The sequence below is a fragment of the Podarcis muralis genome, chromosome 11 (genome assembly GCF_964188315.1).
Source record: "Podarcis muralis chromosome 11, rPodMur119.hap1.1, whole genome shotgun sequence".
NCBI lineage: Eukaryota > Metazoa > Chordata > Lepidosauria > Squamata > Lacertidae > Podarcis > Podarcis muralis.
This window is the reverse complement of record NC_135665.1, coordinates 18,158,238-18,184,878: the sequence shown is the minus strand read 5'-3', so window position 1 is coordinate 18,184,878 and position 26,641 is coordinate 18,158,238. Positions and strand designations below refer to the sequence as shown.

Here is a 26,641-nt window from a genome sequence, read left to right as displayed (position 1 = left end):
GCCCCATAGGATGCACTGGCCCATAGGACGCACCTAGTTTTTTTTGGGGGGGAAATAAAGGGGGGGGAATTTATTCCCCCCCCAGGTGCGCTGTGCTAAGCCCGAAGCTTGGGGCATGCTGAGCTCAGCGTGCCCCAAGCTTCTGGGTGCCGGCAAGGTCTCCGCTAGCCCTGGGAGAGCCGCGCGGCTCTCCCACGGCTAGTGGAGCGCTGCGCTAATCCCGAAGCTTGGGGCGTGCGGAGCTCAGCGCGCCCCAAGCTTCTGGGTGCAGGCAAGCTCTCCGCTAGCCCTGGGAGAGCTGGGTCTCCCACGGCTAGCGGATAGCTTCCTGAAGCCTGGAGAGCGAGAGGTGTTGGTACGCACTGACCCCCTCGCTCTCCAGGCTTCAGCGAAAGCCTGCATTCGCCCCATAGGATGCACACACATTTCCCCTTCATTTTTGGAGGGAAAAGGTGCGTCTTATAGGGCGAAAAATACTGTAAGTCTGATGTGGAATTCTGGGCACAGAGAGAACTGCTACATAGCAAACCAACTTACAAATCTGTCCTTGGTCTAAGAGGGATGAGAACCTGTGGACCTTCAACTCCCATAATCCCTGACAACTATTGTTGTTGTTGTTGTTGTTGTTGTTGTTACTATTATTAGAATTTATATACCGCCCTATACCCGGGGGTCCCACTACAGCTTCCCATCCCTGGACTAACACTATTAGCTTAATGACACTGTGATCCTCTTGTGCAGAAAATATAGGGTAAGTCTTATCTATTAGTGTGTTTGAAAGTTTAAAAGCTGGCATTGGAATTTCAGATGGGTGTCTTTTCTACTTGGAGATGCCAGGAATGGAAACTGAGACCTGGTGCAGGAATTCCACATAAGGAAGGACATGAACTCACTTTTATTACTAGCGTGGCCAAATGTAACATCAAATGAAGGTTTGAGTCTGTTTTAAAAATCTGTTTTGCAGGGTAGCTATCAGGCGTCAGGGAATCCTATCCCCTCCATGGTAGGCTGCCAGGAATAGATAGTCAAGAAAGGCTCTTACCAATGTCTTTTATTCAATATTCACAGAGAGAGGCTTAGAAATGCAGCCTCTTGGAGTAATGGCATTTCTCCGAGTAATCTCCACCCCCTTCTCTCCTCAATCGCCAACAGCAGGCATAGGCAAACTCAGCCCTCCAGATGTTTTGGGACTACAACTCCCATCATCCCTAGCTAACAGGACCAGTGGTCAGGGATGATGGGAGTTGTAGTCCCAAAACATCTGGAGGGCCGAGTTGGCCTATGCCTGGTCAATAGCATCACACACCTTACGGTGGCCACTTAAGGCATTTTGCTCTCCTACTTTCAGTGCTTGCCAGCTTCTGGGAGAAGAGGGATCTGGAATGCTTTCTAGTAATAACGTGTTAGCCAGCTGCCCCTCTGGCTCTGCCGCCTCCTCCTCTCCCATTATTTCCCAACTTCGCCCCTCATCTACCTCTGAGCATTGACCTCCCGCAAACCACTGTTGTAAATCTATACTGTCTCCCTCTTCTCTGGAAGGTTGAGGAGGCAGAGGCAGTCTACACCATTCCTCCTCCTATCCTGTCCCTGACAGTAGCACAAACCACACTTCACTGGTTGGGAGAAAAAGCAAACCATGATATGCCTCAAACCAGGAATGGAAGCAGGGAATTGCCATGCATAAAAGTCCAACGAGAAGGAGAGAGAATGTGTGCATCTGAGGCCCATCCCAGTCTCATGCACATGATACTAGACCATAGTTTAGTGGTTGCTTCTGAAGCAAATCAGTGCTTTCTTGGGTCCAGCTGGGGGGAAAGAAGAGAGTTAAAATTCTACATGGGTCTGATACATCAGAATAAAATATTATTAAAAAGTGGGGAGTGCTGTGCTATATTTTGGCTAGTGAACTGCAACTTCCTTTGGAAGACCGGGTTTTGCAGCATTTCACAGCAGTAGATAAGGCATGCACCGTCAGCGATGCACATTGCAAATGTGGTTTTTTGTTTTTGTTGTTGCAGTAAAATATAAACTGGTCCGCCTTCAGAATGCCTATTCACTATATCACTTCCGTTACATTTTTATGCCTGATCTTGTGAGAACAGAATCTCTGCTATTTGGTTAAAACTTCTGCCGCCTGCAGGAAACAAGCCTCTTTTATATTGCTCATACAATTCTTATCTATAGCACTATGGTCTTTTAACAGGAAAAAGAAATGAGAAAAATCTAATCTCTCCCACTAGGGCCAAAAAAGAAAAGAAAAAGATGCCTCTTATCAAAAGGAAGATCAAAACATCATGCAAAGCCTGGCATCTGAATCTTCATTTTCCTGGTTCCATTTCCTCACAATTATAAAGTATGCAGCTGACCTCGTAAACTCCGCTCTAGGATTATTGTTCCACACGGAAAAAGATCTTAGGCTAGACTGTGAAATAATAAGAGAGGACCTATAATGACTGGCCTTTGTTTAAAAAGCTATGCTCTAGGTTTACTCTGAAAAAATGGAGCACAAGTACGTTGTGGTAAGATAAAAATGGAAAGGAAGTTGTGAACCAGGGGTAGGCAAAATAAGACCTGGGGGCTGGATCCGGCCCAAACGCCTTCTAAATCCGGCCCACGGACAGTCCAGGAATCAGTGTGTTTTTACATAGTAGAATGTGTCCTTTTATTTAAAATGCATCTCTGGGTTATTTGTGGGGCATAGGAATTTATTTACCCCCCCAAAAAAATATAGTCCGGCCCCCATAAGGTCTGAGGGACAGTGGACCGGCCCCCTGCTGACCCCTGCTGTAAGCTGAAGCCTTCAAGCCCACCTGCTTTGCGCAATGAATGAGGCATAAGGCTAATGTAAAGTCAAGGCTGATTCTGGCTCAAATCCACGTTCTCTGCAAAGCAAAACAAAAAAAGCTACAAGAGACTGGAGGATTAAGCATGTCACAGAAGTCGTCTTGTCCAACAGCTCATTGAAAGCTGTACCCAACGGAAACGTGTCTACTCTCTAATTTCATCAGTCGTATAAAGTATAATAGAACTCAGCAGTGCAGGGCTACCATCCATGAAGAATGATGGCGGGATACTTTCGGGCAGCCATGCTGACTCCTCAGTTTTCACACTAGTGAGAGGAGGGGAGTTTACTTTGGAAGGAATATTGGTAAAAACAGTGAAGCTACAGGCTTGGGGTGAGGGTCTAAACCAGCGCAGAGCAGAGCGGGGACCGCCTTCCGCAACGCTGGCCGGCTTCCCATTGGCTGCAGGAAGCTCCTGCAGCCAATGGGAAGCTGCGCACGCCTCCTCCGCACCACAAGGAGCACCGGAAATAGCGCTTGTGCGTGCAAACACTCTGGCCCACCGCAGTGTCTGCGGGACCGTGAACCGTCCCAAGCCACAAAAACTTTGCTGACCCCTGGTCTGAAGTGTCCATAGGCTGGGCTAGGATCAACACTTTGCTGGCAGGTTACAGCGTGCAGGCTCAGCCCCCACATCCACCAAGGGTCATTCAGTAGGGCAATGTCAGGCTTCAGGGAATCTGATCCCTCCCATGGTGGCGGCCAAGAAGGAGATACAGTGGTGCCTCGCAAGACGAAATCAACCCGTTCCGCGAGTCTCTTCGTCTTGCGGTTTTTTCGTCTTGCGAAGCACGGCTATTAGCGGCTTAGCGGCTTTAAGAAAAAGGAAACAAACTCGCAAGATGTTTCGTCTTGCGAAGCAAGCCCATAGGGAAATTCGTCTTGGGGAACGACTAAAAAAACGGAAAACTCTTTCGTCTAGCGAGTTTTTCGTCTTGCGAGGCATTTGTCTTGCAGGGCACCACTCGAGAGCCAGAGTGGTGTAGTGGTTAAGAGCAGTAGTCACGTAATCTGGGGAAGCGGGTTCGCGTCTCTGCTCCTCCACATGCAGCTGCTGGGTGACCTTGGGCTAGTCACACTTCTTTGAAGTCTCTCAGCCCCACTCACCTCACAGAGTGTTTGTTGTGGGGGAGGAAGGGAAAGGAGAATGTTAGCCGCTTTGAGACTCCTTAAAGGGAGTGAAAGGCGGGATATCAAATCCAAACTCTTCTTCTTCTTCTTCTGTAAACCAAAAAACAGTTCTTACCAAGTACCGTATTATTTGCTCCATAAGATGCGCTTTTTTCCTCCTTAAAAGTATGGGGAAATGTGTGTGCGTCTTATGGAGCGAATGCAGGCTGCGCAGCTATCGCTGAAGCCAGCAGAGCAAGAGGGATCGCTGTGCAGCCTTCCCAGCAAAGTGGGTGGAGGGACGGAAGGGAGCTCCCCTATATTTATAATGAATAAAATCACCTGCCCTTACTTATGAATTGGCTCTTGATTTGCAGATCTTACATTATATTTCAATAAATATAACTATTTCACCAATATGCCAGCTCTTAAGTCGTGGAATCATAGATTGTACAATTGGACGGAACCACTAGGCTCATCTGGGACATGGGTGGCGCTGTGGGTTAAAGCCTCAGTGCCTAGGACTTGCCCGATCGAAAGGTCGGCGGTTCAAATCCGGGTGCGCTCCCGTCGTTCGGTCCCAGCACCTGCCAACCTAGCAGTTCGAAAGCACCTTCGGGTGCAAGTAGATAAATAGGGACCGCTTACCAGCGGGAAGGTAAACGGCGTTCCGTGTGCGGCTCTGGTTCGCCAGAGCAGCGATGTCACGCTGGCTACGTGACCCGGAAGTGTCTGCGGACAGCGCTGGCTCCCGGCCTATAGAGTGAGATGAGCGCACAACCCTAGAGTCTGGCAAGACTGGCCCGTACGGGCAGGGGTACCTTTACCTTTACTAGGCTCATCTAGTGCAACCCTAGCAATGCGGGAAGGTTTGGCTTGAACCCGCAACCCTGAGATTAAGAGTCTCATGCTCTACCAACTTCTTCAGGGGATAATAGAAAAAATGCCCATTTGGGGAGGAAATCTCATACTGTATATCAGTTCAGCGGCTTTACTGTTTGCATATGTTCCTGTTAACTGTACTTTGATATTTTATATACTTCCAGTATCTAATGAAGCCTTAGTTCACTGGCTTTCCACAAAGTAACAATCTCTTACATCTAGAACATATTTTTTATTTAAATCAGAACAGTGGTCGGCAAACTTTTTCAGCAGGGGGCTGGTCTACTGTCCCTCAGACCTTGTGGGGGGGGGGCGGACTATATTTTGGGAAAAATCAAATGAACGAATTCCTGTGCCCCACAAATAACCCAGAGATGCATTTTAAATAAAAGGACACATCCTACTCATGTAAAAACACGCTGATTCCCGGACCGTCTGCGGGCTGCATTTAGAAGGTGATTGGGCTGGATCCAGCCCCCGGGCCTTAGTTTGCCTACCCATGAATTAGAGCTTTGTTATTGCAAGCCTTGCAATACCAGTCAAATGTTTACTGGGAAGGATAATTGAAAAGTCCACAACGATAAAATGCAGTAGTTACTAGTATTATGAATTTTGTTACTACTGTTCCTTTGTTTCCCCCTCCATTGAACAAACAAACACAAACATCTTTGTTGCTTCTTGATTTCATCTGCTTTTTTCCGTTGGTCAGAGGGAATGTTCATTTCTCCATAGGATGTTAAAAAGCAAAGCTTCTCCAGCTCTGGAAGGGTTAACGTTCAATTTCAACTTCCCCAGTCACTATTAATTCTCAAGAAATGTCACATTCCATTTGTGCAAAGAACATTTTCAATCCCAAAGGTGAAATTGCAATAAATTGGGCCCTAAAATCTATTTATTTACTCAATGCTATCTTGTGACCATTTCTTTATCTTAGGAGACTTACAGTCTCACGCTCCTCCCCCTCCCCACAAAAGTTGCATTTACTGATAATCAAAAATGTTGGTTTTGGGCTTCTGCTGTATAAGACGCCTCTTCAAGATGCCACTGTCTTGTTATCCAAACTTAGCTGCTTAACTGAAATCTAAAGCTCACGCCACAATGACTTTAGGGTACCACAAGACTTTGTCAGATCGAACTAACCATGAAACTCGTAACTGCCAGAAAGAAGAGTTGGATCAAATTGCCAGTGACCTTCAGACTGCAGTCCTTGAATGGAAGGACCCTTTGGCAAGGGGTTAACGGGCTACTGGATTACTAGGCCTCCTCCTTCCCAGGAAGAATACCGTGACAAAAAGATGACAGTGTGGCTAAAGCCATCAGTTGGAGACTGAACAGAAGAAGGCAGCTTGATTTCCTGCTCCCTGGCGGAAAGAATACTCTCCTTCAACTGCCATTTACCCTTGCCTTACAAAATCTGAAGGGAAGCACATTCTGGACTGTCAGGGGCTGCTAAGCTGTGCTGCACGTCCGTAGCGACTTCTTTTGTTGTATTACCAATTTGTTGTGGTCGGCATTTACATTTCAAATGGAAAGGCTAGTAGGTTAGTGGCAGAGTTTTGCATGTAGAAGATCCCAACTTAAACCACAGGATGGGCAGAGAAAGACATCTGCCTATCAGTGCAGACAAGATAATAATAATAATAATAATAATAATAATAATAATAATAATAATAATAATTGTTGATACCCCACCCATCTGGTTGGGTTTCCCCAGCCACTCTGGGCAGCTCCCAACAGAATATTAAAAACATGATAAAAAATTGAAAACTTCCCTAAACGAGGCTGCCTTCAGATGCCTTCTAAAAGTCAGATAGTTGTTTATTTCCTTGACATCTGATGGGAGGGCGTTCCACAGGGCAGGCGCCACTACTGAGAAGGCCCTGGTTCCCTGTAACCTTGCTTCTTGCAAGTGAGGGAACCGCCAGAGCTAGATGGGCCAGACAGTCTCCCTATGAAGCAAGGCTCCACTGTTGTATACAAGCACCCATGCAGCTTTGTGTGATCAGAATTATGCTGCCCCCACTGTGATTGATATAAGTTATTTTTATGTTGTCATTTTCTCAACCAACTTTCTATAATTCATTGTATAGCTGACTCTGAATTCTCATCATCACGGCTCCGTTTTCAAACTCCTAAAGGAAAGAAGTGACCTGTAATAATATCATATTTCAAAAGAAAGGAAGAGACTGCGGCTGCAGCCCAGAGAGCAGATTGAAATTTTATGTGCAGTCCAATTTATTTAAAATAATTGTATCCACAACCTGCAAGTCTCAGACCGTAAGTAACCAGAAGAAGAAAAATTGGCTGATGTGACTAATGTTTGGCCAATAAACAAACCAGCGTTCAAACTATAAAGTGGCAATACAAAAAATCCGTCCATGGGGTGACTTTTAAAAACATTAATCCTTGATCTACATTTTACAATCTGCAGTAATGTGTTTTTTTTAAATAGTGTTCTGTAGATCTATGTTCCCCCCCCCAAGAGGTCTCCGTTAAAGCAAAGAACAAAATATATGCTGTAAATATTCTCCCCCAAAGTATGCAGAGTCCTACAAAGGAGCCAAACCATTTGCCCTATTGTTCTCACCCATGTTCTTTGAGGAAAAATGAAGGTTTTAATTACGGTTGCCCTCTTCCTGCCCTTCATTCCCCGCCCCCCGCTTCTAAAAACACCCCAAATGTATAGCTTTTCTTTTGCTTCATCGAAGCTGCAAATCTGTTGTGATCCTGGTGTAAAAACAGACATCATTAAAGCAAAGCTTGGGAGGACATGCCCCGTTTACTGACCTCGACCAGTGGCCTTGGTTTGCGCTCTACTGCAAACCTGAAGTGGCAGAGTTCACAGTAAGTGGTATTCGAAGACGACAGCCAGTGCTCCAGGCAGCTGCGATGTATAGTTCCCAGGGTTCCCGTACATTCACAGGGAGAGAGCAAGTCTTCTTGACTGCTGCCTTCGTGGCAAATCCTACACATTGGTCGGTCATTGAAAGGGCTGGAAGACAAGGAAGAGGGGTCGTGGGTTAGTATCGGAGTCATGGAGGGGAGGAAGTGGGATGATTATCTGGCCCAACCCCATTGCCACGCCAACTCATCGCCACACAATTACAAGCCTTTCCACAGTAACCACACCATACAATAGTATACAAGGTAGCTTCACTCATCGAGAGGACTCAGTCACATCCCACCCCAAATTAGGAGGTGTACTGTATTCCCCCGTGTATTGGATGAGGTTTTCTGACACAAAAATCATGTCAAAAAACTGGGGTCATCTCATACACGGATAGTGGCATGGGGTGGGGGAGATGTTGTTGTGCGCAGGGAACGATCTGGGGGCACTGGTTAGTGGTGCGCAGCTTCCCCCGCTGCCGCTGCACATGGGAAGCACTCCCTGGATTGTTTCCCGCATTCAGCTAACTGGCTGACTGGCTGGAGCACAACTTTCCTTGATGCTGCTGCCCGAGGGAAACACTCGCTACCTGCCCACAGGAAATGATCTAGGGAGTGTTTCCTGCCCGCAGCTGCGTGGGGGGGGGGGAGGCTCAACAACGTTGGGCCATCTCCCCTCATTTTCTTAAAATTGAGTCCCCCAAAATAGTGTGTGTGGGGGGTCTTATACACGGGGGCGTCTAATAGATGGAAAAGTACGGTATCTCCTCCATCTCTACTAGCTAACCTGACCTGGGGTGACATTTTTTCTCACCTGCAGATATGGAGAACAACCAACTGCAGAGCAAATTCCGAGACACAAACTATCTAGAGAGGTGTAACATCTTTGGTTCCATAGCACAGTGGTACCTTGGGTTACATACACTTTAGGTTACACACTCTGCTAACCCAGAAATAGTACCTCAGGGTAAGAACTATGCTTCAGGATGAGAACAGAAATCGCGCGGCAGCAGTGGAGGCCCCATTAGCTAAAGTGGTGCTTCAGGTTAAGAACAGTTTCAGGTTAAGAACGGACCTCAGGAATGAATTAAGTACGTAACCAGAGGTACCACTGTATAGTTTCTCCCAGTGTTTTGTTTCTGTGCTGCAATGTACATTGCAATTCAGCTGGATAACAACAACAACAACAATTTATTATTTATACCCCGCCCATCTGGCTGGGTTTCCCCAGCTACTCTCCAGTGGCTCCCAATAGAATCTGTCATGGATGCTAAATAGATACCGCTCCGGCGGGAAAGTAAATGGCGTTTCCTTGCACTGCTCTGGTTCGCCAGAAGCGGCTTAGTCATGCTGGCCACATGACCCAAAAGCTGTACGCTGGCTCCCTTGACCAGTAAAGCGAGATAAGCGCTGCAACTCCAGAGTTGTCCACGACTGGACTTAACAGTCAGGGGTCCCTTTACCTTTAGCTTTTTATGGTTTGTTTTTAGCCCGGGCTCAAGCTGTAATTTCTTTTGTTTTGGACTTTAAGCTGTAGTTCAACACACTCCTGAAGTGCTGCTTTAATGCTTAAGAGAGAAGGGAGTTTGTGGATACTGTTACATTTGAACCAGGCCAGTGACTTTCCCAAATTATGTTCATTGGGACACACCAACCTAGGTTGTTTTCTCACCAGCACAGTTAGGCTATAAATGCACTAAAGGCATTGGGACCTTTGTGTTTACCACCCACCGACTGAACAATATATGCACAGCCTGCTCTCCCCTCTATAGCAGTAGCAGAGCGTTACTGTGCAAAGTGTTGCATGCTGTAAAAAATGGCAGGGTATACTAAAGTCTTGGTTGGTAAAAGAACACTTCCTAGCCATTACTGTACATAAAACATGAATATTTTAAAAAAGAAAATCCTTTGTTAATGTTCTTTGAGATCAGCGAGGTTCTTTGCTCAGATGACTATTTTGCAGTCTGTTTAAGAATTTTTCGCCTCTTTCCCTTGGAAACCATATTCTGCTCCCAAGTTTTAATTTTTAATGGACCACGTATAGCCATTAGTTTTTATACCCATGGTCTTTCTCAGTCTCTCTAGTGTATTCGTAGTGTGCAGTTATATGCACTCTGCAACTCCTTTTGGCCAGGCTGAACAGGCTAAGCGTTTTCAATATGTTCTCCATTCCTGTATTCATTCTGCTTATTGCACTTGGTGTATGCTCAAGAAGGATAAACTTAAAATTGCAACAAACATGACCAAAACGGTATCTTCTCTTCCAAGGGAAACCTTAGGTGGTGCCCCTTAAAGACAGGATTAAACATTCACTCTCTGACATTACCTATGCGTCATTTGTCAAGTACAAGGTTTTTATGATGCATGCTCCAGATACAGCCTCTGCAGCTATCAGATCTAGATGGAAACACAAGCTCTCTTGTCGTCTTTAGCAAGTCTACTTTCTGTGGAGATAGCAATTCTATTTCCTGGTAGAATTTTGCTGGCTAACATATGATCCCTAGCAGGTATTGATCCCTAACTTCCTTTCTTCTGTCTTCTCTTCCTCATGTCATAGCTATCACCTCTCCTCTTCCAGGTAGAACCAGTTCCTGTCTCTGCTTCTTCTAAGTTCATTGAAAGGTTCAATCTGTACTTCCAGTTTTCTTTTATGCTGGCTGGATTTGGCTTTGCCAAGATGAGGTGCACTGTCTCTTGTTCTTGTTTGGTGGCAAGCACGGAGTAGGAGGGGGAGGCGGGTGGTGCTGTGGGTTAAACCACATAGCCTAGGACTTGCGAATCAGAAGGTCGGCAGTTTGAATCCCCACGACGGGGTGAGCTCCCGTTGCTCGGTCCCAGCTCCTGCCAACCTAGCGGTTTGAAAGCACGTCAAAGTGCAAGTAGATAAATAGGTACCGCTCCGGCGGGAAGGTAAACAGCATTTCCATGTGCTGCTCTGGTTTGCCAGACCAGGACATGATCTGGAAGCTGTACGCCGGCTCCCTCGGCCAATAAAGTGAGATGAACGCCGCAACCCCAGAGTCGGCCACGACTGGACCTAATGGTCAGGGGTCCCTTCACCTTTAAGGAGTAAGAGAGGCTTGCTTTGTTGAGGAGAGGCATCCTGCCCTTCTAAGAAAGAGTTTTCATTGGTGAATCTCAGAGGTTCGCAATGGCCTGGCACATTTAGCTCAGCACAAACATGCTAAGTTCCAGTCACAGTCATTTTGCTCTCTGTTGGTCCTTGCCAATCAGAAGGCTGGTGGTTCGAATCCCCAAGATGGGGTGAGCTCCCGTTGCTCTGTCCCAGCTCTAGCCAACTTAACAGTTCGAAAGCAGGCCAGTACAAATAGATAAATAGGTACCACTGCAGTGGGAAGCTAAACGGTGTTTCTGTGCGCTCTGGTTTCCATCACGGAGTCCTGTTGCTCCAGAAGCAGTTTAGTTCTGCTGGCCCCATGACCCGGAAAGCTGTCTGTGGACAAACGCTGGTTCCCTTGGCCTGAACGCAAGATGAGTGCTGCAACCCCACAGTAGCTTTTGACTGGACTTAACCGTCCAGGGGTCCTTTACCTTTACCAAGCTAAGCCAAGTTTTGGCTTATTGTGACATCCAAACTTGGGCTCACGGTTTCAATCCCCCATGGTAATCATGAGTCATAAACCAAGAGTCATAAACCATGGTTACAGCTCACGGTTAGCCCATAGAGCAGGGGTAGGCAACCTAAGGCCCGGAGGCCGGATGTGGCCCAGTCGCCTTCTAAATCCAGCCTGCAGATGGTCAGGGAATCAGCATGTTTTTAAATTGAGTATAATGTGTCCTTTTATTTAAAATGCATCTCTGGGTTATTTGTGGGCCATAGGAATTCGTTCATTATTATTTTTTTCAAAATATAGTCCGGCCCACCACATTGTCTGAGGGATGGTGGACTGGTCCATGGCTGAAAATGGTTGCTGACCCCTGCCGTAGAGAGAGCTAAACCATCAGCCTGGGCTTAGACAACACACTCAAACCTTGGCTTGATGTGGTGCGGCAGCAGCAAGGACTGCTGAGAAGCAAAGCGACTGCAAGCTCTCCACTTGTAGAAGACCACCAGCTCATCTGCCACCACTTTGATTCTTTATATCTCTGTATGTGCTTGCCTGTTTTTCATGTTCCTTAGGCTCCCCAGACTCTTTCACGAATAAGGATTGAGGAAAGGATCGTTAAACTATAAAAGGAAAGTGGATTATCTTAGAAGAGACCAATGATTCAAAGGGAGGTGGAATTCTAGAATTGTAGAATTGAAAGGGACCACAAGAGTCATCAAGTTTAACTCCCTGCAATGCAGGGATCAACCTCAGGTAGCCCTATATACCTGAAGAAGCATCTCCACCCCCATTGTTCAGCCTGGACACTGAGGTCCAGCTCCGAGGGCCTTCTGGCAGTTCCCTCACTGCAAGAAGTGAGGTTACAGGGAAGCAGGCAGAGGGCCTTCTCGGTAGTGGCGCCCGCCCTGTGGAACGGCCTCCCATCAGATGTCAAAGCGATAAACAACTACCTGACATTCAGAAGACATCTGAAGGCAGCCCTGTTCAGGGAAGTTTTTAATATGTGACATTTTAGTGTATTTTTCATCTTTGTTGGAAGCCGCCCAGAGTGGCTAGGGAAACCCAGCCAGATGGGCGGGGTACAAATAATAAATTATTATTATTATTATTATTATTATTATTATTATTATTATTATTATTATATTCAGATGTCAAGGAAATAACCAGCTATCTGACTTTTAGAAGACATCTGAAGGCAGCTCTCTTTAGGGAAGTTTTTAATGCTTGATGTTCTATCGCTTTCTTCTTCTTCTTCTTCTTCTGTTGTGAGCTGCCCAGATGGGCAGGGTATAAATAATAAATGATGATGATGATGATGGGGAAGCAGCGGCCATCACCTGGCCTGAGCTCCGCCCCCCAGAAGTTCCCCTCTGTTGAAGGACACAGGTATATATTTGCCCCTGCTAAGCTTAATTCCTGTGAACGACATCATACCTTTGCCAATGCTGAAGGAAGATTTAGCCCTATCAGCTTTTGTACATGCAATGCGGAAAGGGCACCATATTGTCTTTTGCCTCAGGCAGCAAAATGTCTCAGGCCAACCCTGCCTATCAAGCAGCTTTAAACTGAGTTAGGCCCAGGGCTTCTTTTAGGGGGAACTCACAGGAACTCAGCTCCAGCACCTCTCAGGTGGGCGCCATTGCTTTTCTAAGAGAACGAGGGAGGTGTTCACGGTGAGTTCTGACACCTCTTTTTCTAGAAAAATAACACTGGTTAGGCCTGTGGTTGATTCTAGACCAGTCTCCAATCTTCCTTTCCTCAGCAAGGTGTTAGGAGCACGTGGTGGCATCTCAGCATCAGGGTTCCTGAATGAAACAGATTACCTAGATCCATTTCAATCTGGTTTTAGGCCTGGCTGTAAAATGAAGACTGCTTTGGTTACCTTGGTGGGCAATCTGCATTGTGAACTGGACCTCTCAGTGACTTTAGAGACCATCAACCATGGCATCCTTTTGGACTGTCTGTCTCAGATGGGACTTGAGGGCACTGTTTTACTGTGGATATTGTCCTTCTTAGAGGGGAAAGTTCAGAAGGTGGGGCTGGGGTGTGTGTCTCCCATTCAATCTTGTGGTGGTTTAAATATGGGGTCCCTCAGGTCTCCATCTTGTCCCATGCTATTTAACATACGTAAACATGAAACCTCTGGGAGAGCTCACCAGAGTTTTGGAGCCATGCTGACGACACACAACTTTGTCTCTCCTTTCCATCACAACCAAGGAAGCAACCCCCTTAACGCAACAGGAAAGGTTGAAGGAGCTGGGTATGTTTAGCCTGGAAAAGAGGAGACTGAGAGGAGATGGAGGAGGGAGAAAGCTTGTTTTCTCGTGCTCTGGAAGGCAGAACTCAAACTCATGGCTTCCAGTTACAAGAAAGGAGACTCCTCCATCAGAACCAAGGAAGGCCTGATCCAACTTTTGCCAAGCCAAGAAAAGGAGAGTGCCTGTGCATATTTTCAGACATTGTTCTCTTTCTTAAACATTACCGTTTGCTCAGCTGTCTTATTCCTAATTCAGACTTACATCAATTAAAAATAGCTTAGCAATATGATCCTCTTTAAGTATTTCCGTTTCGAGACAGTATACCGTAGTGTAGCTTCTCCTAACAGTGTGGCATTTTAGACCACCACTCTCATCGGCCTCAAACCAGCATGGCCAATGGTCAGCTATTATTGTGACTGTAGTGCAAAACAGCTGGGTGGACCAAAGTTGGGGAAGGCTGGTGTAGTAGGTTTGGAGGCTCAAATTCCCTCTCAGTCATGCATCTTTCAGGGTAGCCTTTGTGCACAGCATCACCTCTCACTAACCCTGCAGGGTAGTTATTGCAAGGATTAAACAAATTTCATGTATCCTGCTTTGACCTCATTGGAGAAAAAGCAGGATACAAATAGGATGGATGGATGGATGGTTACAACAATGTTGGATTGAAGTTAAGGGTTTTTTAGCAGTAATGTTATAAAGGAATATGAAAAAATGGATTGTTAATAGGTGAAAATCTAAAGCTACAATATATTAAGATTAAAGATCAGGATAAATAAAGAGGGAAAGGATTTGCTGAACCAATAAATTGAACTGGAATACAAAAAAGGGAGGTGTGAGGAAGTCCGGAAAATAGGCAAATGAAAGATAAGATACAGAAAGATCGAATTGTTTTTAACTATTTTTATTTTGTATTTTCTCTTTTTTCTTTTTCTTTTTTGTAATACTTTGAAAACTTTAATAAAAGTCTTTTTTAAAAAAAGACTAACTAATTGCGCTTTTTTTTTTTTTTATAAAAAGCACACTTACACTGCTATAAAGGTAAAGGTAAAGGGACCCCTGACCATAAGGTCCAGTCGTGGCTGACTCTGGGGTTGCGGCGCTCATCTTGCTTTATAAGCTGAGGGAGCCGGCGTACAGCTTCCGGGTCATGTGGCCAGCATGACTAAGCCGCTTCTGGCGAACCAGAGCAGCGCACGGAAACGCCGTTTACCTTCCTGCCAGAGCAGTTCCTATTTATCTACTTGCACTTTAAAGTGCTTTTGAACTGCTAGGTGGGCAGGAGCAGGGACCGAGCAACGGGAGCTCACCCCGTCACGGGGATTCGAACCGCCGACCTTCTGATCGGCAAGTCCTAGGCTCTGTGGTTTAACCCACAGTGCCACCCACATCCTTTGTCTACACTGCTATAAAAAAGTATATAATAATAATAATAATAATAATAATAATAATAATAATAATAATAATAATTTATTACTTATACCCTGTCAATCTGGCTGGGTTCTCCCAACAGAATATTAAAAACACGATAAGACATCAAACATTAAAAACTTCCCTAAACAGGGCTGCCGTCAGATATCTTTTAAAAGTCAGATAGTTGTTTATTTCCTTGGTATCTGGTGGGAGGGCATTCTACAGGGTGGGTGCCACTACCGAGGAGGCCCTCTGCCTGGTTTATTGGAAGGCAAATCTATGAATTTAAAAATGTAATTGAAGCACAGCTCTTCATACACAAAACTTTCTAGAAAGATATCAGCTCACTCTAGGAGCTTCCAGTCTACCCTTCTGAAAAGAAAAGCTATGGTTAAGGGCATGACATGGGATATTTTTGAAATCAGCACTGGTTGAACAACATACCCCCCCCTACAAAATATAACTATTTTCGTAAATAGTATATTCTACATGCATTGGCCAATTGCCTACCAATAGACATACCAAGCCATTAGACATTCTTCTGAATGGACTTTAAAAAATATATAACATGACCACTGCTTACTTACACCATATCAAACTGCAGCCTGCCAGCGGTGAAAAAAATCTCATACAATACCACCCCCAAGACCCACTCCAGTCCATGGACATGAAAGAGAACAGCAAATTCTGTACCTAGGCAGCGGGCATCGTGTTGAATATCAAGTTTGCCCAGCTGCCCAGCTATACAAAACGTGGTCTAGAAGTATAAAAGATGAAAGTCCACAATACTCCACACAGAACGCGATAGGCTAGATATGAGTTTTCCTCCCAATCTCTCTCACACACATGCAAACGTGAAACGACAGCCCTCACTGGGAAGCTGCGAGCACCATGCTCAAGTCAGCAGAATGTCACTCCTGAACTTTTCTCTTTCGCCTCAGGAGGATTAATGGCCTCTCCATCCCTTTGCCACCTGCCTCCCCCAACGGTCCCCGCACCCCCTTCCTTGCACGAAGCGGAACGAGTTGAATCGCCGGGGATCGCGACAAAGTTGCAACACATTGCGAACTCGAAGAGGAGTCGAGCTTTTGCTCTCTTTAAAGTGAGCAATGCCGTGCGCATCATTCGGAAAGCATGGCTATAACAATACAGAAGAATTGAATGTGCAGCTTCCCATTTGCCTGCCCCTGAAATGGACCTGTGATTTCGGAGATGAAAGACCCCCCAAGTGCACTTAGGGAGGTTCGGGTCTTGCAATCGCAAACCCCCTCCCCTGCCCAGCACTTTCTTCCCCCTGCTTAACAAGCAATCGGATGTTTCCTTGGCTCGGTACGACCGTACCTCTGTGTGGCAAGCGTCCGTACTACTGATGACAGCAGCTGCCCGTCCTTGGCCGAAACTTGCATGACATACTGCGGTTGCCCATTCGCGAGGCTGCTACAGTCCTCCACCGTCTTCACCACCGGAGCAGCCGAGCTGGTGCAGTCTGGTAAGACTTCGGGCAGGTGACTGCAGCGGCTGGTTGTCATGGTAACAGACAGCAATTACTCTGCTAATGGCTTCCACATTCATACAGGATTTCCATCTAGGAAAGAAAGATTAGAAAACAATTTATCGAAGGCAGGGGCTGCTGAGAGCGGACGCCGGGCAAGACACACATGCAACAAACCACCAACGTCTCCGTCATTAAAATTCAGCAGGACTCAAAGAGCATTGCTTCCCATTAGAAAATATTCTAACACAAAGGTGGAAAAGGGGGGGGGGGAGAATAGAAAGGCAGGAATTGTTAATAACAATGCAGTAAGCACCTCCGTGTACAACTCTGTCTTATTGATTCTCTTTGAAAATGAGATATTTCTCTCTCTGGCCCCCCTGCACCTCCTATTTCTCCCCCCCTTTTTTAAAATTGCTCCTATTTGCAGGGGATGGGCAGCCTCACAATTACGTGTAGTTGAGAAACTGCGTCTCTATGAAGTGTGTATTATCTTGAAAAGCAATTTTTCTCCCTTTACTTTTCTCCACAGACTTTAATGCCTTGGTGATAAATGGAAAGGCTGAAAACCTTTTGTCTCTCTCTCTCTCCCTTGCCGCCACCTTCCACTCCCCCCGCCCCAGTTGTGAGGTGCTAAGGACACCTAGCTTGGGCTCGCTTCAGCTGCACGTCAGCCTCTTCCCCATAAACGCAAGAAAAGTACCAAATAAATTCGCAATCTCTCGGAGAAAATAACCTGTTATTACGAAGTGCGTTACACCATCAAATAGGGAGCACAACACCCAAATCAGTATTTAATGACAGAGGGGTTTTCTTCCCCCAACCCCACGACTCCGGCCCCTTAATGATAACCTGCATGCAGTAATAATACAGGCTGCAAGGTAAGGTTAGAGGGGGGTGGCGAAAAAGAGAAATCATACTTGTGTATGCCATGCTCTTTTCTCCCAAGCATTTCAAGTAATGACATTTAAAATGTTTTGCTGGACAGTAATTGTACAGGAAAACAGAACTTGTGATAGGCAGGAGTGGGCAGCCCCCCCCCCCAATTTAGGGGCCAATTTTTCACAGAAACACAAACAACAGAAATATGCGACATTAGAAAATGTGGGTTAATTTACTGGGAAGTGCCATGCCCTGCTCTCCTCAACCAGGGTGAGAGTATAACAACACCTCCAGGCCTTATAGAGGATGTGAGTGTATTGTATTGTTGGTTATTATGCTACGTATTTGTGTGTGTGTGTTTATGCACATAAAAGACCACATACAGATTGTTCAAATACAAACATCACAGAACAAGCCCTTTCCTTAGAAGTCAGCGGCCTTAATAGAGAAGGACGTTTCAAAGGCCTGACTGCGGCTAGCTGCTAATTCCGTAGGTTGACTCTACTGATTTAAAAACAGCCAATAAAACAGGAAGAATAAAATTACCAGATAATATAATCCTCAACTTCATCATCAACAACAACATAGAAAGCTTAAAAGAAAATGAGTGGCATAAAATATATTCCACAGTGGAATGCAAGATTCATATTTCTACCAAACATACCAAATATTCATGGACGTTGCCAAATAAAATCATATTTGAAAGGACTGAGTCAACCAGGAGAAAGATTGCTCATATAAGTCACAAATGCCCCCCAAGTAGAAACAAAGTTAGAGGGGTCTGCATCACCCCTGGCAGTGTGTATTTTATGAGTCATTTTTCCGGAAATGGCAATGAACACGACTTCTTTAAACCATCGAGCCACAGGAGAACAAGACGCATCTTTCCATCCTTGAGAGATCACTAGATGAGCAGCAACCAAAGGATATAGAATTCCCTGTTGAGAAGTTAAGGTCAGTAAGGCCAAATGGCCAAGAGACATAGCTTAGGGTCCAAGGAAGCCTGTTTGCCAGCAATAATGCCAATCTCAAATGTAACCTGCTTCCAGAACTTGTGTACATAATGACATCCACACCACATATGCCAGTATGTTTCTCATACCTTACAACTCGGTCAGTGTAAGGGGGAACTATATATTCCAATACATATTTTTATACAGTGGTAGACAGTGGTACCTCAGGTTAGGGACGCGGGTGGCACTGTGGGTTAAACCACATAGCCAAGGGCTTGTTGGTCAGAAGGTTGGCGGTTCGAATCCTCGTGACGGGGTGAGCTCCCGTTGCTCGGTCCCTGCTCCTGCCAACCTAGCAGTTCGAAAGCACATCAAAGTGCAAGTAGATAAATAGGTACCACTTCAGCGGGAAGGTAAACGGCCAGAAGCGGCTTAGTCATGCTGGCCACATGACCCAGAAGCTGTACGCCGGCTCCCTCAGCCAATAAAGCGAGATGAGCGCCGCAACCCCAGAGTCGGCCACGACTGGACCTTATGGTCAGGGGTCCCTTTACTTTTACCTCAGGTTAAGAATCAATTCATTCTGGAGGTCTGTTCTTAACTGAAACTGTTCTTAACCTGAAGCACCACTTTGGCTAATGGGGCCTCCTGCTGCCACTGCACCGCGGCTGCACGATTTCTGTTCTCATCCTGAAGCAAAGTTCTTAACCCAAGGTACTATTTCTGGGCTAGCGGTACCACTGTACTGTAAACTGCCCTGTGATCCTTGGATGAAGGGTGGTACGTTGAAGAAGGAGAAGGAGGAGGAGGAGGAGAAGGAGGAGAAGGAGAAGGAGAAGGAGAAGGAGAAGGAGAAGGAGAAGGAGAAGAAGAAGAAGAAGAAGAAGAAGAAGAAGAAGAAGAAGAAGAAGAATTAAGAAGTCAGCCCCAACCTGGTGCTCTTTCACTACCAATGGACTTCAACTCCCATCATTGTGCTGATAATGCCATGGTTTTAGGTTAGATCCCCGTATGGGACAGCTGCATTGCAGGGGGTTGGAAGAGGGAACCTTCAACTCCACAATTCTATGATTCTATGATCTCTCACTGTTGGCTGTGCTGCGTGGAGCTAATGGAAGTTGTAGTCCAATACATCTGCAGTCACAGGTTGGGGAAGGTGGCCTTAAAGCACATTAAAGGTAGAGAAAGAAATGTGTTTTAGTGCCCCTGGCATTAATTCAAAAAATGCCACCTAACTGCTTATCTGGGGAATACTCCTATCCAATGTATTTTATTGATTTTCTCCCCCCCCCCTTCTTTTTTAATGGTATTACACTGTCCTGTCACTGTTGAGGCTCAGTGTAGCAGCCACCAAAAACAGTTGCGCAACAGGAAAAGAGAGCTGAGAGCGGCTATGGGGAAACACATACAAAGAGTTATATGCGCTTGTGTGTGTGTGTACTAGCAATCATTTTCATACTCTCTCCCCTTCCCATTTCTGAACCCTATCCTTTGATTCCCGTCCTCCCCAGAGTGAGTGCTTCTGTGATTCCTCGGGGATAGGTTTATTTCCTCTTTCTTGTAAACGATTTTTATAGTTTTTTTGTGGAGCACAAAAAGGGCAGGAGAACACTTTGGGAATTCTGACTCCCCAGGGCTCTCCCCCCCCCCCGCAATGTCTTCACAATGCTAAGGGCAGAACCAGGCATGATGGGAAATGCACTGTCGCTCCAGCAATCAGCAGCTCCTGGTACCCTACTTTTCCCAGTCTCCTGTAGCAAGTACTAAGATGATGATTTTCTCACATTCCAAGATTCTGCATTATCAGCTCTGCTCCAATGGCTGAGATACCACAGGCAGAAGCCACCAATCTGGCCACACACACACACAAACACACTGTAGATATATAAACAACCATGATAGAGCATGGCAGACACAATCCAAATACTGTACTGAACACCATTCTTTTATTTGCGTGTTCAGACCCAGAGACCTCCCCCCTAAATAAACACACATTTGACTCAAATTTTAGTTTTGGTTTTTGGCAGAATTTAGGCCACAACTTTACATCAAGTGAGTGGTTGCATAGGCTCTGGTTTGACTAGCTCCCTGCACACTTGCAGGTAGTGCTGACCCAGGGCACCAGTATAGATCAGCCAAGGGTGAATACCCGAGGTAGGTGAAAAGCCAGGGAATGGACTATGTCCACTCCCCAGATGCTCCCCTGGACTCAGGCACGGGCACAACCCCCTCTCAGGGGTTGACCAAACCCAGGAGTCCCTGGATTCCTTTAACGGAATACCCTTCACATAGGGATGGTGAGAGCGTTCTCCCATCCCTATCACCTGAACCAGAGCCTATCCGCAACCTTACAAGTTGTGACGATTTGCTACACGGCAGGTGAAACCCAAATGGCAACAGCCAATCAGCCAAGTGGGGGAAATTCCTGCCGTGCCACTGTCCCAACGGCAGACGACGCATGACGGCATAGCAAGGTCAATCGCAAAATTCCCTAAATATAGGGAGAGGTGGGTGGGTGGGTGTTCCAATGAACGAGCCAAAAGAGGAAGCTCTGGGTCATGTGCATAGGTATATATAGGTCCCTTGGCCCGTTTAGACAGCTCCCCATTGGCCAGATTAAACCCAGCAACGAGGGACCTACCAATCGAGTGTTGTGGCTGTGCAATATACCCACCCACAACCACCCACAACCAAGAGGTCAGTCTCCAGGTCTCACCGCAACACATGCCCTCTTGTAGGGAGGACACGCTTTCCTTGCCTTAACACCAAAATAATTTAAAAATTGAAACTTTGGCCATTCTTTTTGTAGTTTGATAATCAACTGGCACAAAGCACTTTGTGGCACTTTCCAGAGTTAGCCAAGCAGCTGGCTGAGGCAAGAAAGCAATTGGATCCAGGCAGAGAGACATTAGGGTTGCCATACCACTCCCATAGATCACCAGCGTTGAAGCAATGATTCTTCAACATCAACTTCGTTGGACTGGTCATGTTGTGCGGATGCCTGATGATCGTCTTCCAAAGCAACTACTCTATTCCGAACTTAAAAATGGAAAGCGTAATGCTGGTGGTCAACAGAAGAGGTTTTAAGACTCTCTCAAGGCAAATCTAAAAAAAAGTAGTATAAACACCAACAATTGGGAAACACTGGCTTGCGAGCGCTCCAGTTGGAGAACAGCCTTGACCAAAGGTGTCATGGGCTTTGAAGACACTCGAACTCAGGACGCAAGGGAGAAACGTGCTAGAAGGAAGGCACGGTTGGCAAATCCACACCATGATCAGCTCCTGCCCAGAAACCAATGTCCCCACTGTGGAAGGAGGTGTGGATCCAGAAATGGCCTCCACAGTCACTTACGGACTCATTGTTAAAACTGTGTTTATGGAAGACAATCCTACTCGGCTACGAGTGATCGCCAAAGAAGAAGAAGAAGAAGATTTACGAACAGGGCCGAGTGCTTGATGATACACCTATCATTGCGGGGATGGCTTTAGCTACTTTTGCAGAGAATACATTCCCTAGGGAGCATGCATGTTGCCTATGCGCTACTTCGTAGCAGTTCTGACGCTCAAAGAACAATGAAGAAAAAGAATAGCGTTGTGATCCTCATATACAAGGACAATGGAGCAAATGACTAATTCCAAGACCATTAGCACACAAAGAAATGCAAAAGAATGCAGCCTTATGAGAACGGCAGCCACAGACTCTCCAAGGAGCGTGCGTGGGGACATGGATTATGAGCTACGTTTTAGTTTTGAAATGCATGCTGAGACTGTTCAACGAGAGTATGCAGCAGCACAGTAGATGCCTCATTAAACTTAAATAGCCTAGACAGGGCTGTGCTTATAGACCCATGCTACAGAATTATACATCTCCTTGCTCACTGCTTCGCTGACCTCATTATGTACAGCAGGAAGATTATCATTCTGCATAAAGTGACCATCCATGCTTTGACAAAGGCATCCGTCAGTCAGTTGAGGAGTTTAAGGGTATTTCTTAACCACCAGATGATGCCGTTAAGAGCAAAATATTAATTTATGCACAACTCTTTGCTTTAGCGGCTACTTAAAAGAGAGAGAGAGAGCTATTTGGGCAGCCCAGCAGAATATGTTTCTTCTTAGCAGCTTGATAACATATTTTTAAAATAGGAATATCTGACTATTTATTTCAATGGATACGGGATTTCTGCTATTCAAGGCACTTGAAAATCTGAGGGAAACCATTTTTGTTATACGGAAAACAGAAAGCGAGGGAGCAGCTTGGCCATGGCAGCTGACGTTCATGGCCGACGTTGACTTTTGAAAACAGGTCTAATCCCAGCATTTTACCAGTGCCGCCCTGATTTCCAAAGTTCTGATTTTTAGCAAAGCTCTGACAACACAAAATAAATACCAGCCTTTTGAACATGTATTAAAAATCATAATAATTCAACCCCGGCAGAAGCCCTATAATGCAATTCATCCAATTCCAACAGTTGAGTTTGTTTTCAATATTCTCCCTCATAAAATGCAGCATGATATACACTTTTGAAAATGGTGTAAGTAATAAGCAGCGCATATTGAACTCTGGAGGTAAATATCAAGAATGATTGTTCTGAGAAGTACCTATTGACTAAGGCAATGCCAGTGCATACAAAAGCAAAAATAAATCTTGCTACCTAAGAAAACCCCGGCTGAATAAATGCTGCTGTATTCTTTTTATGCGCTTTCATATGAAACACATGGAAATAGCTTCTGACCATGAGCAGATATTGTTCATTTTCAGGGCCATAAGGTTCATTCAGAGATGCTGACAAGGCCTATATTGTATCATTATAGCAGAGAGTCAGAAAACCAGGGGAAGCCAAGAGAATGAGTACTGGACCTACCAGAAAACGGTTGCCAAATCACAAAAGTCAGAATCCAAAAGACTACCACAGGGATTTTCTAGTCATTCACACATTTCATCACGGTTTGGCACAGCTGTTAAGAGCTGTTAAGACATAGGTCTGAGGTGGTGAATATAGGCAGAAGACCTTTGCCGATATATATGCTTAAGGAATGATCTAAATTCTGCACCAAGAAATCTGAATTCTGCAACCTGCCTAAGTCGTGCAAATGTATATGTATTTACTTATCTTGCATAATTTATTCTGATTCTGCTATTCATATTTTTTGGGGGGTAGGGAGCAGAGAGCAATGCAGGACAGTGAAACATTGCTCTCTGGCCACTAAAAATCCTGCTAAGCTTCCTTCGTTGGCTCCCGTGTTCTCATTGACACTTCTCATCTAGTTTCAAGGCTATCTTTGTAACCTTATGAGCTAGACAACAGAAGCGGAATTTTGGCACTGAATAAATACAACACTAACCAAAACGAACATGTAGGTGTCCCTAAAAGTACGTTTTGGGGAGATGTTCCAAAGATGGGGTACTGCCACTTGGCATCATCTAATCTCCAAAATGGGGAGCCTCTGAAAAAGGTCGTCTTCAAGCCAGTCTTAACAAACAAGATGGTTGAAATCAGAAAAAGTGGTCCCTTGCTATTAAAAACCATTTCTTCTGTCTGTAAGTCTGGTTAAACACATAACTGCAGAGCTGCATTTCTAGCCTTCAGTCTTCTTGTGAACAAGTTGCTCACCCAACTTCACCAAGTACTTTTGATGTGTTTTCCAATAAGCTCTGCAACTTGTGGGTTATAAACATTATCCTGCACCTTCCTCAACAGAGGAAAGGGCACCAAATGGAAGATGTTCCCTTTATCTGGTTCGCCCCGTTCAGGTGACAGGTAAGCTCAAAATGTCATCATACCATTGCTGCATCTTAAAACGAATGCTTGCCATACTGCATTTTGTTTCTTGCAATGTAGAAGGCAGAAGTCTGGGGGGAAAGTAGGCAAAGGGAAATTAAAATTTTAATGGAAAAGTGAGGAACTACCAACTAAAGAACAATGGCAAGAAAAGTTGATGGAATACGCTGAAATGACGAAGCTAACTGAGAGACTCAAAGATAAGGACAACAATGACTTCAAAAAAGATTGGGAACCTTTTATGATGTATATACAGAAACAATGCATTGAAATGAGCTCACTTGCAGGATTCGAGTAATACACTTACAATGGACAAACATAAACAGAAAATATAAATATGAGGTTAAAATGTTAACAACAGATTGACAAGGTACAATTTTAATTTTAGTACATAAGGCATATAAAATTATAAGCAGAAGAAATAAGTACCGTACTTTTTGCTCTATAAGACACACCAGACCATAAGACGCACCTAGTTTTTAGAGGAGGAAAACAAGGAAAAAAATATTCTGAATCAAATGTTGTTGAAAAGGCTCTGCACGGCTATCCCTGAAACTAGAACAGCAAGAGGGATTGCTGCGCAGCTCTCCCTCTTGCTGTTCTGGCTTCTGTGATAGCTGCGCAGCCTGCATTCGCTCCATAAGACGCACACACATTTCCCCTTACTTTTTAGGAGGGAAAAAGTGTGTCTTATAAAGCGAAAAATACGGTATGCTATAAACCAGAAACGGAAGTTGGGGAAGGTGGGGGGGGGGTTAATTGAAAATGTAAAACGTAATTTGAATTTTTGATGATGCTAAAACTTGTAAAATTTTAATACAAATATTTTTTTGAAAATATAAAATTTTCTTCTGCAGGAGGAGGAGAAAGAAATCACGCTAGCTGCTGCAGAGAATACTGTCATTACAACCCGCTTGTTCCTCAAGGGAGCATCATGGAGTCAGGCGAGTTTTTCCCTTTTGCATCTCTGCTGTTGATTTAAATGACAGGTGTGAAAAGTGCAGGGAGTCAGACTGCTCCCGACTGACTCCTCGTGTGTGGATGCTGAATGGTGATGGCACTGCAACACACACAACCGCCCCTCCAAGGAGTGCTAAAAATCTTGCAGCTAATGAATTGGCTCTCCTGTGAGGCATGGATATAGAAAAGCAATGCTACGTACAGCTAGAGCATTGCAGAGACTGGGGAAGCAATTTTGGCAGAATGCAAAGAAGTTAGGATAGTCTTAAGACATAGTCTTATGTTCTCGTAACCTCCAGGTGTAGACCTGTACTTTTAACAGTTTGCTGGGAAGATCAAAGATTGCGTTTCAGGAAGGCTAGAATTAGAGCTGGGAAAATCCTCCTGTTTTCAAGGAGGCATTAATCATCTCATCGATGCAGTTTGTCAAATCCCCGCTTGCTAGATGCTATCAGCCAAGTAGGGCAAGGATGGAGCCCGCAGGTGGAAGGTCACATTTCTCCTAGAACCGTATCTATCACTTCTTTATTCTCAACACGGGGTAATCTTTGTTTGGAGTACTTACACCAGTACTTCAAGCATGCTGGCCAGCCAGGTAATAGCTTGACCTTCACACTTCTAGTGGGCTTTAATGTTTCCTACTGAAAGAAACTGCCTTTTCCCCACATGACCCATTAGACCAACCTACAGAGTCTTCCAATTCACACTGGAGAATGGGAATCAGAAACAGGATATTTGTGGCTGACCTAAAGTTGTGCGATTCACTTCTCTTAGAAATTTGTCCGAGGCTGAGCGTTTACTGAAAGCTTTCCATTAGCTAAAAAAAGAAAGAGCAAGGCTGTGATTCAAATCTGTTGGGACTGGTGAATTTATATTAAGGTGTGGGTATTTTTATTCATGCCTAGTTTTCTCCCAGCGCTGTAATCCGTTTTCAGCCAGTAGGTTCAGACTCCCAAAATAATACATTAAATTAAATAATATTAGTCCAATAAAATATTTTTTTATTTCCTTATTCTGTTCCATTAATCTACTTCAGGTCAATATTATTTTACATACACAGTGGTACCTCGGGTTACAAATGCTTCAGGTTACAAACTCACTCGGAAGTAGTTACCTCGGGTTGCAAACTTTGCCCCAGGACAAGAACGGAAACCGCACGCCAGTAGCGCGGCGGCAGCAGGAGGTCCCATTAGTGAAAGTGCACCTCAGGTTAAGAATGGTTTCAGGTGAAGAACAGACCTCCAGAACGAATTAAGTTTGTAACCTGAGGTACCACTGCAATTTTTTCATGTCACTCCCCCTGTATGTGTTCAAAATATGAATGTACAGTGGTACCTCGGGTTAAGTACTTAATTCGTTCCGGAGGTCCGTTCTTAACCTGAAACTGTTCTTAACCTGAAGGACCACTTTAGCTAATGGAGCCTCCCGCTGCTGCCAGGCCACCCCAGCACAATTTCTGTTCTCATCCTGAAGCAAAGTTCTTAACCTGTAGCACTATTTCTGGGTTAGCGGAGTCTGTAACCTGAAGCGTATGTAACCCGAGGTACCACTGTATACAATATGGAGCTCTGGGGTTGCTCTCTTTGGTATCGTGTTCGAGAATTCAAAATGTCACT

The 26,641-nt window shown here is 45.2% G+C and overlaps 1 protein-coding gene across 3 annotated transcripts in view; it reads right to left on the bottom strand.

The window, feature by feature from the left end:
• The window catches only part of MARCHF3 (membrane associated ring-CH-type finger 3), a 180,504-nt gene that overhangs the window by 39,317 nt on the left and 114,546 nt on the right, over window positions 1-26,641 (bottom strand). For 2 of the 3 annotated variants that reach the window (XM_028748823.2, XM_077936092.1), the window contains exons 2-3: window positions 16,300-16,543; window positions 7,623-7,827 (exon numbers count right to left, since the gene is read on the bottom strand). In XM_028748823.2, coding sequence (XP_028604656.1) covers window positions 7,623-7,827; window positions 16,300-16,487 — 393 coding nt within the window. In that variant the 5' untranslated portion in view covers window positions 16,488-16,543. Of the gene's footprint in view, window positions 1-7,622; window positions 7,828-16,299; window positions 16,544-19,217; window positions 19,447-26,641 lie in introns of all 3 variants that reach the window. The other variant, XM_028748824.2, reaches the window with a different exon arrangement.